The sequence below is a fragment of the Nicotiana tomentosiformis genome, chromosome 6 (genome assembly GCF_000390325.3).
Source record: "Nicotiana tomentosiformis chromosome 6, ASM39032v3, whole genome shotgun sequence".
Classification (NCBI taxonomy): Eukaryota; Viridiplantae; Streptophyta; class Magnoliopsida; order Solanales; family Solanaceae; genus Nicotiana; species Nicotiana tomentosiformis.
In genome coordinates, this window is record NC_090817.1 from 24,276,866 (window position 1) to 24,297,258 (window position 20,393).

Consider the following 20,393-nt stretch of genomic DNA (forward strand, 5'->3'; position numbering starts at 1 on the left):
ATGAAGCTTCTGGTGGTGTTCGAGCATAATGGGTGAGAATTCAGTATGACATGCTACCAAAATATTGTAAGGAATGTAAAATACAAGGACATGATGAAATTGAATGTTGGCGTTTGTACCCCGAGCTTATTGAGAATTGAAGCAGCAAGAAAAGGAATGATCTTGCTGAGTTGAACAACTGGAATACTACTGCAGATGACCAAGAAAAAACCAAAATTCACACTACCCCTTTAATGATTCTCACGAGTGAAAAAATAGTTGGGAACGTAGGTGAACAGTGGAAGGAAGTTCGGGATAATCACGGAACCAACAAAAATAACAAAATCCAGGTACAAGGGCAAACTAGCAATGCAATCGTGCCAGTGAATGCTGGTGTACAATAGGTGCACAATAAATTTGCACTGGTGGAGGTCGAAGAAGATCAGACAAACAAGGTTCAAACAAGGAATAAATTTATAGTATTAGAGGAGGAACAAAGTGATATAAACGAGAATAACCAACTAGTTTTGGTGGGGGAAAACCAGTCTTCAGTTCTAAAAATGGTCCTACTCCTGCTGGGATTCAATCCACAATCGACTGGGTTCATAGAAGGTTTGGGACTACCAAAGAGGAGCTAAAACAACTCAATGTGATCACAAACCAATATTGTCATGCGATTCCATCTCAAACATTTAAAGATTCTGGGCAGATTGAGGATTTTGATGAGGTAAACTCTACAAAGGTCTTATGGAGCAATGCAGTTGAGATTAAGGATGATCATCTGGGCAAAACAAAGACAACAGAAGACAAGGTGAAGAAGGACAATAAGCAAAGCTCACCTGACGATAGGCTGGCGACGCCAGGCATAAAGCCAGGCTCACCTGGCGATAGGCTGGCGACGCCAGGCTCCCCAGGCGTTAGGGGTGCAATGGAGAGGTTGGATTTGTAGGATCACTTGTATTACTTAGCAAGTGATATGGAATTACCATGGTTGGTAGGAGGGGATTTCAATGTGATATTTCATGAAGATGAGAAATTCGGGGGACTTCCAGTACACCCCCCTTGAATATGAGGATTTTGCATTTTGTGTAAACTCTTGTGGTTTATTTGAGCAAGGGTACAAAAGAAGTACATTCACATGGTGGAATGGGAGATCCAATGCTGAGTGTATATTCAAGAGATTGGATAGGATTTTTATGAATTTGCCATTTTAGAACATGTTGCCAACTATTGAAGTTGAGCATCTAATCAGAACTGGATCAGATCATGCACCATTGCTAATGACATATGGGGTGCAGACAACCAATTTTGTCAAGCCTTTCAAATTCTTGAACTTTTGGACAAATCATGCAACATTTATGGATGTGGTGAGGCAGAATTGGGAAGCTGATTTCATAGGGGATCCATTTTTTATGTTCAAGCAGAATATCAAGAGGGTGAAGGCAGCACTCTCAAAATGGAGTAGGGAAACATTTGGTGATATTTTCAAGCAATTGGCTATTTTGGAGGACATTGTTAGGGTGAAGGAGATGTTGTTTGAAGAAGAGCCTACAAGTGAGAATAGGATTGTGCTTCAAAAGGCTCAATCTTAATTGAAGAAATACTTGAGTATTGAGGAGTAGTATTGGAAGCAAAAAGTTGGGATGACTTGGTTTGCTGAAGGAGATAGGAATACAAGTTTCTTTCACAATCATGTCAATGGCAAAAGAAAGAAATTACAACTGAAGAGGATCAAAAGTGGCAGTGGGGTATGGGTTGAAGACCAGGAGCAATTGGCTATAGCTGCAGTGGACTTCTATCAAAAATAATTCACAAATGAAGGTGATGCTTCTGAATTTTCCTTGCTCAATAATGTACCCTCAATGGTCACTATGGATCAAAATTTGGAACTTAGCAGATTGCCAACAATTGAAGAAGTAAGGGCAGCAGTTTTTTAGCTTAGTGGGGAGAGTGCTAGTGGTCCTGATGGATTCACTGGCTTGTTCTATCAAATATGCTGGGATGTTATTAGTGCTGATATACACAATATGGTGCTACACTTCTATGGAGGAGTTGCATTGCCTAAGTCCATCACTCACACCAATCTAGTGTTGCTGCCCAAGAAACCTAGAGTTGAGACCTTCTCTGACTTAAGACCTATTAGTTTGAGTAACTTCATTAACAAGGTCTTGTCTAGGGTGTTACATGACAGATTGGAGATTTTTTTTCCATCTCTAATAGCTCCTAATCAATCCGGATTTGTAAAGGGTAGGAGCATATTTGAGAACATCTTACTGACTCAAGAAATTGTCACTGACATAAGGTTAAGGGGAAAGCCAGCTAATGTGGTGATCAAGCTTGATATGGCTAAGGCCTATGATAGGGTTTCATGGAAGTACTTATTGCATGTGCTAAGGAAGATAGGATTTTCTGAACACTTCATCAACATGGTGTGGAACTTGATGTCAAATAACTGGTATTCAGTATTGGTGAATAGGTAGTCCTCAGGGTTCTTTAAGTCGACAAGGGGTGTGAAGCAAGGGGATCCCCTATCTACAGCATTGTTCATTTTGTCAGCTGAGGTACTTTCCAGGTCTTTGAATAAGCTCTTTGAAGACAAGTCATTTGTGGAATTTGGAATGCCTAAGTGGTCTGATCCTTTAAACCACTTGGCATATGCTGATGATACGATAATCTTTGCATCTGCTCATCCTCCCTCTTTGAGCAAGATTATGGAAGTGTTGGGGAACTATGAGAAGATATCAGGTCAAATGATCAACAAAGATAAGAGTTCATACTACATGCATTCAAAGGTTGCTAATGGATTGTTTCAGGCAGTTGGAGCTATTACAGGATTTGCAAGAGGTAAATTCCCCTTCACATATCTAGGGTGTCCTATTTTTTACACTAGAAAGAGGAAGGACTATTATGAGGATCTTATCAAAAAGGTGAAGGCTAAATTGGATTCATGGAAAGGAAATCTGATGTCATTTGGAGGAAAGGCAACACTCATCTCTAGTGTGTTGCAAAGTATGCCAGTTCACATTTTATCAGTCCTTGATCCACCAAAAAACATCCTGGGGCATCTACATAAGACTTTTTCTAGGTTCGTTTGGAGAACAAAGGAAGAAGGGAGAAGCAGACAATGGGCTTCATGGCAAAATCTTTGTCTTCCTAAAGAGGAAGGGGGGCTAGGTTTTAGGTCCTTAAATAATGTCTCAAGGGCACTGTTTGCTAAACTATGGTGGAGGTTTAGGACCATAAAATCTTTGTGGTCTAATTTCATGTGGAATAAGTATTGCAAGAAGGATCTACCAACAGTGGTGCATTTTAGGGGAAGGTCTCATGTTTGGAGACAAATGCTGAATGCTAGGGAAGAAGTAGAACATGAGATCGTATGAGATTTGAAGAGTGGAACAACTAATATTTGGCATGAAAATTGGAATGGATTGGGTACACTTTATCACGTATTACCTGAAGACTTTCCAATCAATGAAGGTCTTCAGGAGGTGGCAGAACTACGGCAAGGGGAAGCATGGGATGATCAGCTGCTAGATCAAACTTTCAATGAGGAAACGGCAGAACATATAAGGCTAAATGTGCACTATGAAGGCAGTGAGGGATATTGGGATAGGCCATACTGGATGCCAACTCCTTCAGGCAAGTTCAGTGTTAGCAGTGCTTGGCAAATATTAAGGCATAGGGTTGATCCTAATCAGGAATTCAAGTTAATATGGATTAAAGGTTTGCCATTCAAGATATCCTTCTTCTTGTAGATATTGTGGAGGCAGAAAATAGCCACCGATGACATGTGGAAGAGGCAAGGGAAAATGGTGATGTCTAGGTGTTGGTGTTGTCAGCAGCTCCAAGAAGAATCCATTGAGCACATATTTGTCACAAGTCCTACTGCCTCTAAGGTATGGAGCTTGTTCATGGGGGCTGCTGGAATTTCTGTGCAATTGATTCAATTGAAGCAGATTATAAGGCATTGGTGGTATGCTTAGTGTTGTCCAAAATTAAAGCCATTATTTCAAGCAGTACCAGCTATCATCACTTGGGAGCTTTGGAAGAGAAGAAATACAGGAAAACATGGTGGTTCAGTATCCACAAATAGGGTGATCCATGAGATAAATAGGACATTGCATCAACTGGCAAGGGTGAGGTATGCTTGGATCCCTAATATTCCATTGTTATGGCCAGACATGATTCAATATTTTGAAGGATATAAACCTATATTAATCACTACAAGAGTAACATGGAAGCTTCCTTTTCATGGTTGGTACAAATGTAATACTGATGGAGCTTCAAAGGGCAATCCTGGACCTAGCTCCCTAGGCTTTTGTGTGAGGGATGATGAAGGTGATGTGGTGTATACTAGGGCAGTTGACCTGGGAGTGACAACTAATGTGGTGACTGAAGCTAAGGCTATTGTTCAAGGATTGGAATATTGTGTGGAGCATGATCTTCACCCTCTCATACTGGAGACTGATTCATTGGTGATGAAGAAGGCGATAGAAGGGGAATGGGATCTTCCTTGGGTAATTGCACAGGATATGAAGAAAATTATAGAGATGAAGGACAATTTCAATGTGATCTTTCAACATGTGTTCAGAGAAGGCAACTCAGTGGCAGATTTTATAGCTAACATTGTGTTCTCTTTTGCAGGTACATCTGAGTTTCATTCATTCTTTTAACTGCCTAGTGCAGGGAGGAGGTTGATCAATCTAGACAAATCTCAATCACCTAACCTTAGGGTTAGGATAGCAAAGAGAAGAACCACAAACTGATGGCTTCACAAGATTGGACTATTTCCTGGCTTTTGCCTTGCAAAGCCAGCCTAAAGCCAGCTCATGTCTGGCTTTTGCCTTGTAAAGCCTGGCTAAAGCCAGCTCATGCCTGGTTTTTGCCTTGTAACGCCTGCCTAAAGCCAGCTCTAGCCTGGCTTTTGCCCTGAAAAGCCTACCTAAAACCAACTCAAGTCTGGCTTTTGCCTTGTAAAGCCTGGCTAAAGGCAACTCATGCCTGGCTTTTGCCTTGTAAAGCTTGCCTAAAGCCAGCTCTAGCCTGGCTTTTCCCCTGCAAAGCCTGCCTAAAGCCAGCTCATGCCTGGCTTTTGCCTTGCAAAGCCTGCCTAAAGCCAGCTCATGTCTGGCCTTTGCTTTGCAAAGCTTGCCTAAAGCCAACTCAAGCCTGGCTTTTGCCTTGCAAAGCTTGCCTAAAGCCCAGCCCCTCTTCTACACATTAATTTTGATGAGTGAGCACATGATTAATACTTGAAGAAAATTAGTCCACTGCATATGGAGATCATATAGTAGCTACTCTTGGAAGACTATGCTGGCTTCAACTCTATGGTGGAGATGTTTGGAATTCATTTTAGCCTATGGACAATATACCCTGGCGCTTAGTGAGAGCTTGATAGGTGCTGCTTGGTATTTGCCAATGACAATTAGATTCACATACACTGATAGGAGAAGGAAGCATTCAACTTATCATATTGTAATAGCTAGTTCATTAGATTTTTTTCTATCTTTTAATAGCTAGTAGCTTCATGCAATTTCTCTTTTGGTTTGAACATCTTGTAAGCTTTGGACCCATTTTGTGATTTTATTTATATATTAGCCACTAGGCAAGTACTACCGAGTGGTATAGTTGCTTAAAACAAATGTACAAAATATCGTGAGTCTACACATCTAAATATATTATGCAATAAAATAAATGTATCAAAATATGAAATGTAACGTATAAAACATTGTGAGTCTACACATCTAAATATATTGTGAATTCTCAAAACAATATGAAAGTGAGGCTGCATGCGAACTAGGATACCAAATTCATCATGGTTGGAGATATTGAAGTGTAGTTTCTAATAAGACAAATCGTTCTTAAGTTGAAGCTCCCTACATCAAGTTATAGTATTGGAATACAACCAAAATATTTTGTCTAAAAAAGAACAAGGGAAGATAAAAGAGTTAGCTAATGCGGCAAATGAAACTTGTAGTATTAGATTACAACTTAGATGTAATATTGTGAAAAAAAAATAAAGAGCTAACATCTGACAAGAATTCAAGATGCTACCATTTCACATAAACAATACTTGTCTGTCATAGGTATACATGTTCTATTGGTTATATGTTTTTGAAGTGAACAGTGTGAGTATTGTTAATCTCATCTTTTTGATATAATTTGTACAGTTTCATATTACAATTATGAGAAATGAGTGCATTAACATGAGGAAGAAGATGGTGAATTTGCAAATCAGCTTATAAGAAAATCGTTTCAATGGATTCAGCGAAGCACAATTTTATTTAGCAGTTCAAAAGATTATACAGCAGCAGAGGCAAGTTACTGATGTTAGTTCCTCAGAAACTAACAGTAGCACAGTAAAAAGATCATTTTATTTAATTGGACATGGAAGGAAACCCAAAACGTAGCCTGCCGTGATGGCGCTTAACGTGGTACTAGGCAAGCCGACACTTCAAAATAATTTCATATTTATTTCTTTTAAATGAAAAGCAAGAATAACACAGGTTTAAATCATCAAAACTCTCAAAATGGATAGAAAGTCAAAACCAATACAGAAATTCCCAACATCGGGGTGTCACCGAGTACATGAGCGTCTAAACATCACAATTCTGGAGTACTGTCTATAATAGTCTGAAACTAAATGCATAACGTGGAAAGATAGGGAAGGAGAGACAAGGTCTGCGAAATGCCATGCAGCTACCTTGAAGTCTCCACACGATCAACTGTGCAAAGGAATCAACACCCACCATGTCCGGAAATACCTGAATCTGCACACGAAGTGCAGATTATAGCGTGAGAACAACCAACTCAGTAAGTAACAAGACTAAATAAAGGACTGAAAGTAGTGACGAGCTTCACAGTTATAGTTCAATTACAGTAATTTTAACATAGGAAGGTAGGCATGCTTTCAAGTTCGACAATTTAGGCCATAACAGTTAATCCATGTCAAGTTCAAGTGAAACAGAATATAATATCTTTCAGAAATTACAAGACGGTGATATATGACAACTGAAGTGCAACAGAAACGAAAGTCAAATGTATCCTCTCAGAGAAACAGTCGCCCAGTCCTCCCATTCACTCCAACCTCACATTCACTTATTCCTCATAGTCACTCATTCCTCTCAATCGCTCAGCTCTCTGCACTCAGCACTCGCACTCAGTAGGTACCTGCACTCACTGGGGGGTGTACAGTCTCCGGAGGGGCTCCTTCAGCCCAAGCACTATAACAAGCCAATCATGGCATAAATCAATGAAACATGCTGCGGCGTGCAGCCCGATCCCATAAATATCCTCACAATCAGGACTTCGGCCTCACTCAGTCATCAACCTCTCCAGTTTCTCGGGCTCTCAGAAATCATGATAATCATCCCAAACAGCAATGATATAATGCATCAATAACGAACAATAGAGACTGAGATATAATATGCAAGTAAAACTGTGATTGAGTACAAAACAGTATTTTAGCAGATAATTCAACATGTACACGACCTCTGTGGATTCCTACAGTGCCAACACATAGTCTAACATGATTTGTAGTTAAATTTCTCTAATACATGGAGAATGTACGGATAACAACATATTATTCAACTACACAGTTCCATGGAATTGACCAAGTCACAATTCCTACGGTGCACACCCACGTGCCCATCACCTAGCATGTGTGTCACCTCAAAAACAATCACATGACACATAATACGGGGTTTCATACCCTTAGAACCAAATTTAGAACTGTTACTTAACCTCAATCCGAGCAAATCTCTACTCCAACACACCCTTGCCTCGCGAAACGGCCTCTGAATGTCTCGAATCTAGCCACAAACAATTCAATACAATCAACACAGGCTAAAGGAATTAACTCCATAAGAAAATACTAAGTTATTAATCAAGAGTCAAAAATCGACTCAATAGCCGGCCCCCGGGACCACGTCTCAAAATCTGCTAAAAGTCACAAAACCCAAAAGCCCATTCAACCACGAGTTCAACCATACCAAATTTACTAAAATCCGACACCAAATCATCACCAAATTCCCAAATTCAACTCTCCAAATCCCTAGCCTCAAACTCCGAAATTTCACCTTAAATACGCACATACTAGGTGGGAATTTCAATGTGGAAACAAGATTATTGATTAAAAAAAATGAGCACAAGGGACTTACATCAAGAAACCCCTCAAAAATCCTTTAAAGAATTGCCCAAACCCGAGCTTGAAATATTTAAAATGAAGCAAAATCGTGAACCCTTGAATTTAAGTGTTCTGTCCAGCCCTTCCGCTACTGCGGAAACTTAACCGTATCTGCGGCGTCGCAGAAGCGAAATTTCACCAGCTTCTGCGGACCTCTCCCTCGCATCGGCGTAATCGCAGGTGCGAAATTTCCCTCGCACCTGCGCACACTTCGCTTTTGCACCCATCATGCCGCACCTATGGCCACGCAGGTGCGGAAAACTCCTCGCACCTGCGACCATAGTCCTCCCCAATCTTGGCCGCATATGCGCTCCTCAGCTCGCACATGCGAGCTCGCAGTTGCGATCAAAGCTCCGCATGTGCGATTACACCAGCAGACTCCCTGCTTCAGCCATGCATCAAGCCCCATTTTCTATCTGTTAACCATCAAAATCAACCCGAGGCCCCCTAGGACCTCAACCAAACATACCAACAAGTCCTAATACACGATACGAACATAGTCGACCCCTCAAATCACATCAAACAATATCAAAAATATGAATCGCACCCCAATTCAAGCCTATTGAAGCTAAGGAATTCCAACTTCTACAAACGACACAGAAACCTATCAAATCACGTATGATTGACCCCAAATTTTGCAAACAAGTCACATAACAGCTATAAAGTACAAAATGAGCAGTAAATGGGGGAACGGGGCTACAACTCTCAAAACGACCAGCTGGATCATTACATCCCCCCTTAAACAAACGTTCGTCCTCGAACGGGTCTAGAAACATACCTGAAGTCTTAAATAGATGTGGATATATGCTTCGTATCTCCCGCTCGGTCTCCCATGTAGCCTCCTCAACTGGCTGACCTCTCCACTGCACCTTCACTGAAGCTATGTCCTTTGACTTCAACTTTCGAACCTGCCAATCCAAAATAGCCACCGGCTCCACATCATAAGTCAAATCACCATCCAACTGAACTGTGCTAATATCCAAAACATGAGACGGATCGCCGACATACTTCCGGAGCATAGAAACATGAAACACTAGATGCACACTCGACAATCTAGGTGGCAAGGCAAGCTTGTAAACCACCCCTTCAATCCTGTAAAGTACCTCAAACGACCCAATATACCGAGGGCTCAACTTGCCCTTCTTCCCGAACCTCATAACACCCTTCATGGGTGAAGTCTTGAGCAGTACCTTTTCCCCAACCATGAAAGCAACATCACGAACCTTCTTATCGGCATGACTCTTCTGTCTAGATTGCACCGTGCGAAGCCGATTCTAAATCAATTTAACCTTGTCCAAAGCATCCTGAACCAAGTCAGTACCCAATACCCTAGCCTCACCCGGCTCAAACCAACCCACCGGACTGGGCCCCGAGATATCTAATCTCACGAACTGGTTGGCCAAGGCCTGAACATCAACTGCAAGAGGTCTATCACCAACATGAATGAATGCAAGGCTACCCGTACTCACAGCCTTCCTACTCAAGGCATCGGCTACCACATTAGCCTTCCCGGAATGATACAGAATAGTGATGTCATAGTCCTTTAGTAGCTCCAACCATCTCCGATGTCTCAAATTTAGATCCTTCTGTTTGAACAAGTGTTGAGGCCCTGATGATCCGTAAATACCTCACAAGATACACCATAAAGATAATGCCTCCAAATCTTCAATGCATGAACGATGGCAGCCAACTCAAAATCATGAACATGGTGGTTCTTCTCATGGGGCTTCAACTAACGTGAAGCATAAGCGATCACTCTACCCTCCTGCATCAATACACACCCAATACCGATCCAAGAAGTATCACAAAACACTTTATAAGAACCAGAAGCTGAAGGCAAAACTAGAACTGAAGATGTGGTCAAAGCAATCTTGAACTTCTGAAAGCTCTCCTCACACTCATCTGACCACCTGAAAGGAGCACCCTTCTGGGTCAATTTCGTCAAAGGCGATGCAATAAACGAGAAACCCTCCACGAAGCAACGATAATAATCGGCCAAACCGAGAAAGCTCCGAATCTCCGTAGCTGAGGACGGTCTGGGCCAACTATGAACCGCCTCTATCTTCTTTGGATCCACCTGAATCCCATCACTAGACGCCACGTGCCCCAAGAACGCCACTGAACTAAGCCAAAACTCACATTTGGAGAACTTGGCATAAAGGTTCTTCTCCCTCAATCGTTGCAACACAATTCTCAAATGTTGGGCATGCTCCTCCTGGCTTCGAGAGTACACGAGGATGTCATTAATGAATACTATGACAAACGAGTCGAGATAAGGCTGAAATACACTGTTCATCAGATGCATGAATGTTGTTAGGGCGTTCGTCAACCCAAAAGACATCACAAGGAACTCATAATGATCATTATGGGTCATGAATGCTGTCTTTAGAATATCCTAGTCCCGAATCTTGAACTGGTATACCTAGACCTCAAATCAACCTTGGAGAACACCATCGCTCCCTGAAGAAGGTCAAATAGATTATCAATACGCGGCAAAGGATATTTGTTCTTGATTGTAACTTTGTTCAATTGTCTATAATCAATGCACATCAGCATAGTACCATCCTTCTTCTTCACAAACAGAACCAGTGCACCCCAAGGCGATATACTAGGCCTAATAAACCCCTTATCAAGAAGTTCCTGAAGCTGCTCTTCAATTCCTTCAACTCATCTGGTGCCATACGATATGAAGGAATAGAAATGGGCTGAGTGCCCGACACCAAGTCAATACCAAAGTCTATATCCCTGTCGAGCGACATGTTCGGCATGTCTGCAGGAAACACATCCAAAAAATCTCGCACCATCGGAATAGAATCAATAGTAGGAGTATCAACACCAACATCCCTGACAAAGGCCAAATAAGATAAACAATTCTTCCCAACCATCCGTTGGGCTTTCAAATATGAAATCACTCTACTGAGAACATAGTCTAGAGAACCTCTCCACTCAATCCTTAGCAACCCCGACATCGTCAATGTCATGGTCTTAGCTTGACAATCCAGTATAGCATGACATGGAGACAACCAATTCATACCCAAGATCACGTCAAAATCAATCATACTAAGCAACAAGAGATCAACTCTAGTCTCCAATCCCCCAATAGTCACTACATACGACCGATATACATAGTCCACAATAATAGTATCGCCCACTGGCGTAGATACATGAACAAATGAAACTAAGGACTCACGAGGCATATCCAGATAATGAGCAAAATACGATGATACATACAAATAAGTGGGACCAGGGTCAAATAATACAAAGGCATCTCTGTGACATATTGAGACAATACATGTGATCACTACATCTGAAGCAACAACATCTGGTCTGGAAGGAATAGCATAGAATCGGGCCTGACTGCCCCCTGATCGGCCTCCCCCTCTCGGTCGACCCTAGCTGACTAAGCTCCACCCCGAACTGGCGAGGCGGGTGGTGAGGTAACTGGCGCGGAAGTTGCAACCTAACTCCTCTACTGCATTGCACCTCCCGGACGACGAGGACACTGCCTCCATATATGCCCAAACTCCCCGCACTCGAAGAAACTTCCCAGTACTGGTGTTTGGGACTGAAGGGAGCCCCAAGCACCAGGATAATTGCTAGAAGGACCTGGCATAGATGAACACTGAACTGATGGAGCACGAGACGAACTCTGAGCTGGAAGGGCACTGAGAAATGATTGACCCTGATGAACACTGTATGAACCATAGAGGGATTATATACCACGGTGAGCTAGACAAGCCGTCTGATCGTGCCTATAAGGATGAACCCTGCCGTGGTAGAACTAACCCCCAGAAGGAACACCACTGAAACTATCCGATCCACGAGGCATCTTGGCCTCCCTCTCCCCATGCTCCTGACTATGGACCATCTCTATCTGCCGAGCAATATCAACCATCTCGTCGAAAGTAGTACCAGATACCCTCTCCCGAATCATAAGCAATCGCAGCTGATATGTGAGGCCATCAATGAACCTCATAATCATCTCCCTATCAGTAGGAACCAACCAAACTTCTTGACGAGCAAACTTAGAAAACCTCATCTCGTACTGCGTCACAAACATGCCCTCATGACTTAGCTGCTCAAATTGTCTGGGCAACTCCTCCCTGCGTGACTGCGACACAAACTTCTCAAAGAAGAGAACAGAGAACTCCTGCCATGAAAATGGTGCTACACCGATCGGCCTATGCCTCTCATAAGCCTCCCACCATCTGAAGGCAGCCCTAGTGAACTAAAAAGTAGTGAACGAGATCCTACTAATCTCCAGAATACCATCCGTGCGAAGAATTCGCTGGCACTTATCCAAGAAATCATGGGCATCCTCTGACTCGGCCCCGCTAAATGATGGAGGCTGGAGCCTCCCAAATCTCTCGTCTCCTCCGCTCATCATCAGTCATAACGAGGACCACCTAGGCCTGAGCAGTTGCAACTGGGTGGGCTAGTAGTACCCCCGGTATCTGGAGTCCCTGCATCACCTGCTCTGGAGTACGAGCAGCAGGAGTCTGAGTACCTCCCCCGACTTGAGAAGTATCTGTTGCGGCCGGAACAGAGACCGCCTGAACAAGGCCGGTGCACACCGTCAAAATCTGAGCCAAGGCCTTCTGAAGGCCGAGAATCACAGTGGGAACAGTTGGTGCCTGAGCTGGCTCCACTGGCTCAACCGTATCTAGTACCTGCTCCTGATCTGGAGCGACTAGTGGATCTACAAGTGCTACTCTAGCTGCCGTACGAGCTGCACCTCTACCACTACCGCGACCACGACCTCTGCCTCTCGCGACCCTAGTTGGTGGTACTGGTGGTTGTCCGTCCTGTCCGGTAGTACGTGTCCTCACCATCTGTGAGAAAATAAAATACAAAAGTTTAGTTACCAAAATCAACAAATCTACACGACAAGAATACAAGAATGTGAAGTTTCCTAAGAATTTGGCAGCCTCTCGAAGATAAGTACAGACGTCTTCGTACCGATTCGCAAGAATCTACTAAACCTGCTCATGACTCGTGAGACCTATGTAACCTAGGCTCTGATATCAACTTGTCACGGCCCAAAACATAGCCTGTCGTGATGGCACCTAACGTGGTACTAGGCAAGCCGACACTTCGAAATACTTCCACATTTTTTCTTTTAAATGCAAAATAAGAATAACAAAGATATAAATCATCAAAATTCTCAAAATGGATAGAAAATCAAAACCAAAACAGAAATTCCCAACATCGGGGTATCACTTAATCCATGTCAAGTTCAAGTGAAACAAAGTATAATATCTTTTAGAAATTACAAAATGGTGATATATGACAACTGAAGTGCGACAGAAATGAAAGTCAAATGTATCCTCTCAGAGAAACAGTCGCTCAGTCCTCCCATTTACTCCAACCTCACAGTCACTCATTCCTCTCAATCGCTCAGCTCTCGGCACTCGCACTCAGTAGGTATCTGTGCTCACTAGGGGTGTGTACAGACTTTAGAAGGACTTCTTTAGCCAAAGAACTTTAACAAGCCAATCATGGCATAAATCAATGAAACATGCTGTGACGTGCAACCCGATCCCATAAATATCCTCATAATAAGGACCCTGACCTCACTCAGTCATCAATCTCTCCAGTCTCTCGGGCTCTCTGAAATCATGATAATCAGCCCAAACAATAATGATATAATGCATCAATAACGAACAATAGAGACTGAGATGTAATATGCAAGTAAAACTATGACGGAGTACAAAACTACATTTTAGCAGATAATTCAACGTGTACACGACCTCTGTGGGTCCCTACAGTGCCAACACATAGTCTAAACATGATTTGTAGTTCAATTTTCTCTAATACATGGAGAATGTACGGATAACAATGGATTATTCAACTACACAGTTTCATGAAATTAACCAAGTCACAATTCCTACAGTGCACGCCCACATGTCCGTCACTTAGCATGTGCGTCACCTCAAAACCAAACACATGGCACATAATACGGGGTTCCATATTCTCAAAACCAAATTTAGAACTATTACTTACCTCAATCCGAGCAAATCTCTACTCCAACACACCCTTGCCTCGTGAAACAGTCTCCAAATGTCTCGAATCTAGTCACAAACAATTCGATACAATCAACACGAGCTAGAGGAATTAACTCCATAAGAAAATACTAAGTTATTAATCAATAGTCAAAAATTGACTCAAAAGCCGCCCCCAGGCCCACATCTCGGAATCCGCTAAGGTCACAAAACCCGAAAGCTCATTCAACCACGAGTTCAACCATACCGAATTTACCAAAATCCAACATCAAATCATCACCCAAATTTCCAAATTTAACTCTCCAAATCCCCAGCCTCAAACTCCCAAATTCCACCTTAATTACATACAAATTAGGTGGGAAATTCAATGGGGGAAACAAGTTTATTGATAAAAAATGTGCACAAGGGACTTACCTCAAGAAACCCATCAAAAATCCTCTAAAGAATCGCCACCCAAGCTTGAAATGTTTAAAATGAAACAAAATTGTGAACCCTTGAATTTAAGTGTTTTGTTCAGCCCTTCTGCTTCTGCGGAAACTTAACTGCATCTACGGTGTCGCAGAAGCGACATTCCACCCGCTTCTGCGGTCCTCTCCCTCGCATCTGCACAATCGCAGGTGCAAAATTCCCATCGCACCTGCACACACTTCACTTCTACGCCTATCACGCCGCACCTGCGTGTAGAAAACTCCTCGCACCTACGACCACAGTCCTCCCCAATCTTGGCCGCATTTGCGCTCCTCAGATCGCACCTGCGATCAAAGCTCTGCATGTGCGATTACACCAGCAAACTCCTGCTTCAGCCATGCACCAAGCCTCATTTTCGATCCGTTAACCATTCGAAATCAACCTGAGGCCCCCCGAGACCTCAACCAAGCATACCAACAAGTCCTAAAACACGATACGAACTTAGTGGAGCCCAAGTCACACAATATCTATAAAGTACAAAATGAGTAGTAAATGGGAGAACAATGCTACAACTCTCAAAACGATAGATCGGGTTGTTACAAGAGTTTTTGGATAAAAACATCCCTCAAACTATGACCCATAACTAAGGTATATCCTTCTATTATTATAGTAGACAAAAAATATTCCGTACCTAATTTCAAAGTTGCACAATCAACCTTCTATTTTCTGTCCAGAAACTAACAACATAAATTTATCAATGATATTTGTTGCTATTCATTAATACTTCAAAATGTTGGTTGTTGGTCAAGTAGTAAGCTAGTAGTGGCAAAAAGAAGAAACAAAAAGTAGTACAGGAAAATTGAAAGAGAAATCTGAAACCTTTAATAACTTTACTAATTTTACAAATAATAAACCCATAGAACTTGAAGGATTAAATACATAAGAAATCTTACAACTGCATATGTAGACTTCTTCTCCAATGATCTATCATCCTTGCGCTTCATACGAGTTAATATGTTGATTTCTACACATTTAGGCTCTATCTGGTTAAAGTCTAATACAGTTAACTTGATGTAAGATATTACTCATGAATTAACAAGTCGTAAAATTTTATGATATGTATTTACACATGAATACCTTTACATTTATCAAGAATGAAATATTTTCGAGCAGAAATGTACTTCTTATGTAACATACAACACCACACAACACCGCCACGCCCATCCATGCATCATTCCGCCCCCTATAGTACACAAATATGTAACCATGGAGTATTTTTTAATTTGAATGAAAAAATATACATGCAAAAATATCATTAACATGTTTAATTAATAAGAGTATAAAAAAGGTCAATTGCAAAGTATGTACAACACTAAGATCCAAATTTTCACACTATAAAAGAATGCACCTAAAGATTGGGTTTAAGTTTTAACAACCAAACATCTAAATCAATCCCGAATGTGTATCTATCTGCATGATTTAGTCCAATACTGAGACACGATATAAAAGAGGTATTAAGTAAATACCATTCATTTTACTAGTGAAGATACTCATTATCATAAATATAGTGTACTTGAATGCTTAGGATCATACATAAATCTTTGCACCGTTGAACAAGTGAATGCTCCATTAGGTGTACGTATTCTCTAACATATTTTTCCACATGTTTATTTTCTTCTATATGGAACTCAAGCATAGCAATTGTCTTTTCAGAGTCATGGGTTCCGATCATCTATTAGTAATTTAGGCTCACAAAACTATTATTATATAGTCAATACCTAAAATAATGAGTCATTTTTTAGTAACTGTGGATAAAGAAGACATGTAACTACAATGCCATAACAACCATCATGTAACTTATAGAATAAAAGTTCATTAAAATAAATAACATACGACTTTGAGATCTAGTTAAACATAACAGAGCCGATTACAATTAAACAAGACTATCCTAATTTCTATGTTTACCTCATGCCTACCATCATTTACATCAAAAGGTAGCAGTATATTGTAAATAAAACAAAGGCAATTAATCTAACAATAAATTACTCTACATGTCATTACCTAAATAGAGGAGTTGTGCTATCTAAAAGCTGCATCCATTTTGCAACGCAAGCTAAGGACCTATTGAGATACACCACATGAACTAAAAATAACAAAATGTAAAGAATTATGCAACTATGTATTGCATATTAATAATTCAGATTGAGTGCATGTGAAAACCCCAGTTTTTTAGGAGTCTGTGATCTTCAGCTATTGCAAGCAAAATGTAAAGTCTTTTTATGGGCAAAAAGCAAAATTATCACCTAACCTCCCTTATTTTAAAGTTTCACCTAGCACTCTACAATACGAATAAACAACTCATGGAATACAACACCTCCCTATTTACAAGGGAAATAAGAAATATAAAAAATGGTTCATGTAATCTTTTTTGATGAGATATATTATTTTCAGATTTGTGAAGAAGAGAATGATTCTGAGCAAACAACAATGTCAATTCATAAGAATCGTTAAAGCCTCTTTTTTATTGTAGTGTATTATGCAATGTGTATACTATAATACTCTCTTGATACTAACATTGTAATTAAAGTTGGTTAATAAAACATAAAGAAAAAAAGGTTCAACAACATGAAATTGTCTACAAAATTCTCTCTATATCTCAATAGAAAGAAGACAAGAGAAGCTCTGTAAGCATTTATGCGAGCCAAGTGCAAATGGGATATAATAATTCAGTATGGCAGGAAAGGTACCAGTTTACCAACAATTATCATCATAGCCACATCCGTAAAATGATCAGTAATTGCAAGAGCCACAAAAATCTAAAACAAATTAAAGGGAGAACACAGAGTTAAATACTAAATTCATTTATTGTCATAATAGTCTCTTCCGTAATCCATCAGCCGCTGAAGTGTATGTGCGGTTCTAGAGGACCCTGAACAAGAAGAGGCAAAGATGCCAGATCTTGACACTGCTGAACCGGAAGAGATTGCTCAGGATGAGTGTTTGGGTAACAAAGCCGAGAATGGTGTAGTCAAAGAGAGAACTCCCGAGGAGAGTGATTTGACTTATAGAAGTGGGGATCTAGAAGAGAAGGTAAACTATGCCAGTGACTGAGGGGGACTTGTTCTGTGATAAAAAAAATGACTTCAAATAAGAACCTGATTTGCATGCAGTTTAAAACTAGTATCTGTATCATTTTTTTTATAAGTGACACGGCAAGTAGCTATGTATTTGTTGCTACAGATTAAGTTACAGTAGTAACAATATATGTTGTGAGCTCCAAAAAACAAACTAAATTTGAAATTACCCATATCCTTTTAAATGTTAAAGACCACTCAATTTCAAGTTGCGCTAATTTTTTACCCGAGAAAAGGAGAAGCTGAATCTAAAACTCACTAACTATTTTAATAAAAGAATCTATAGATAACAAAAAGGAAATCGATAATCTCATTCAATAGGAGGGGAAGAACAAAAAATCTGGCATTATCCAATTACACCAATTCTCCCTCTATTATAGTATATTTGTCCAAAATCCAAGTGAATAAGGTAGGGCAACTTATATGAAAACAGTTGGGTAACTTTAATGAAACAACCGAAAAGATAACAATAAAGAAAAAGAGGTAAGGTGGGTTTTTTTTAAAATTCAACACTATATATGAAAGAGGAATGTCAGCAAGAAAGAAGTCAGTAACAACGCTCTCTTGCATAATTAAGAATTGTGTTTCTTTTTCTTACGGCTGCTAACGCAGTACTTATTCCTCTATTCATGAGATATTTTTAATAAATTGTCAATTTAGATAACTTCAATTCTTCAGTTATGAGAGAGCCACCTAGTATATTTTGAAGCTGGTAACATTAAGAGAGCCACCTAGTATAGAATCTTGTGAAGCCCTTTCCATAGCTAATTCCATCTTGATAGGCATTAAAAATCAGTTGCATTTTACATGGTCGAAGTAACTAAGAGTAAATTATGACAAAACCGCTGAGGTGACTCGCACAACCTAAAAATAAATATTTTTTCATGCTGGTTGATATACTAAAAGGATGAACTTAAACTTTGACCCAAATAATAATTTTTTTTGTTGCAAAAACTCAATTGTTCACAGCAATTTAACACAAATAGTCTAGAATATTTCATAGAATATTCTATGTAGGTCTACTCTAGTTTAATGAATTGATACATGATCTACAATGTAACTTGAAATATCTTTTCTTTCTAGCAAGACCTACATAGATACATATAAAATCTCACAGTAAATCACAATCTGCACTTAGCATTAAGCAACTTGGTTATAGAAATAATGAAAACAAACAGAAGTATAACAATTACAAATAGAAAGTACTCTGTCATTATCCAATAATTGAACTATAATCATAAGATTAAGTAAGCAATCATAAGTTCATACCTTACCTCCAATCGCAATATACTCGGCTAGTTAAAAACAATCCATATAAAGCAAAGTAACCAAACAGAAAACATAAGTGCACTTCTAAATTACCTCAAAAGCAATTGTGAAGGTGCTATTGTAAATTCATGTAGCTGAAGGCAAGAAAGAAGAAAAATACAGCAAATTGAGAGGCATTGTGCGATTCGATTGAACCAACAATTATGGGAAAATAGAGTTTCCAATTAATTTTTGCTAAAATTGAAGTATGATAGTCCATTTAGATTTAGGTATTTGGAATTCATCTACTTAATAAATAGATCAAATACTTTACATGTTATATCAATAACGGAAGTTCTTGAGAAATTGAGCTTACCACGATAGTCGGGAGATGATTGTACGAACACGGGAACAACGACCGAGGGGACTGTAACTGTATAGATCCATCAATTCAAGGAATTTCTCAAAAGAGAGAGAGAAGAACGAGATTAGTGAGTTGGGCTATACAGTGACGGTAACCTGAGATGGTGGGAGTGGAGGGATAGTTGGGCATGGTGGAGAAAACTTCTTCCGGTGTTATAAAATAAAGACTGTAAAGTAAAGACAAGTATAGAGAGAAACTGATATATTATTCTGACTTCAAACTTATGTACATAATGAACTGAAAACTCCTCTATTTATAGAAGAAAGGAAGCAACTGCGAGACTTTTCAGAAAGCAGCTGCAAGGCTTTTCTTTAGCTGCTTGTAAGCTGTCTGCATGAGCTGCTTGCAACCTGCCTGTTTAATAAAAAACTGCTGCAAATCATTTTATTGAGCTGCTTGCAACCTGCCTGCATCAGCTGCTTGTAGATAAATTTCAACAGAGTACTAAATGAATAATCTTCTTCAGGAAGATTATCTATAGCGGAGTAATAAAGGAACATCCACAATATAATTATTTTCATAACACTCCCCCTTGGATGTTCATTAAAAGGTATTGTGCCTCGTTAAAACCTTACTAGGAAAAATCCAGTGGGAAAAATCCTAGTAAAGGAAAAAGAGTACACATATTTAGTAATACGCATTTCTAGCTGTCTCATTAAAAACCTTATAAGGAAAACCCTGTGGGAAAAAACCTTAGTAAGGAAAAAAGAGTACATCGCGTATTTTACTCCCCCTGATAAAAACCCTATTTCAAATATTTGAGTCTCCGCATTCCAATCTTGTATACCATCTTCTCAAAAGTTGAAGTTGGCAAAGATTTAGTGAATAAATCTGCCGGATTGTCACTTGAACGGATTTGCTGCACATCAATGTCACCATTTTTCTGAAGATCGTGTGTGTAAAATAATTTTGGTGAAATGTGCTTCGTTCTATCTCCTTTTATATATCCTCCCTTCAATTGGGCTATGCATGCAATATTGTCTTCGTATAAAATTGTGGGTCTTTTCTCACAT

The 20,393-nt window shown here is 40.1% G+C and overlaps 1 protein-coding gene across 14 annotated transcripts; it reads right to left on the reverse strand.

Annotated features, from left to right (window-relative positions):
* Positions 1–6,432: 6,432 nt before the first annotated feature.
* Positions 6,433–19,607, reverse strand: LOC104100494 (uncharacterized). 14 transcript variants are annotated; one of them, XR_011408414.1, is made up of 7 exons: positions 19,333–19,607; positions 15,712–15,817; positions 15,528–15,598; positions 14,581–15,057; positions 14,168–14,235; positions 7,723–12,996; positions 6,433–6,749 (listed from the first exon to the last, which is right to left on the reverse strand). XR_011408414.1 is itself a non-coding variant. In XM_070177187.1 (7 exons), exons 1-6 carry the CDS (start codon positions 19,401–19,403, stop codon positions 12,990–12,992), a joined length of 402 nt encoding a protein of 133 aa, XP_070033288.1. In that variant the 5' UTR covers positions 19,404–19,573; the 3' UTR covers positions 6,433–6,749; positions 7,723–12,989. The 14 variants fall into 14 exon arrangements, 7 of the variants coding, with proteins under 7 accessions (XP_070033288.1, XP_009606030.1, XP_070033287.1 ...); XM_070177187.1 differs by lacking the exon at positions 14,581–15,057 and adding an exon at positions 16,636–16,695 and having other exon boundaries at positions 15,528–15,617; positions 19,333–19,573; XR_011408415.1 differs by lacking the exon at positions 15,712–15,817 and having other exon boundaries at positions 19,333–19,573.
* Positions 19,608–20,393: the final 786 nt, after the last annotated feature.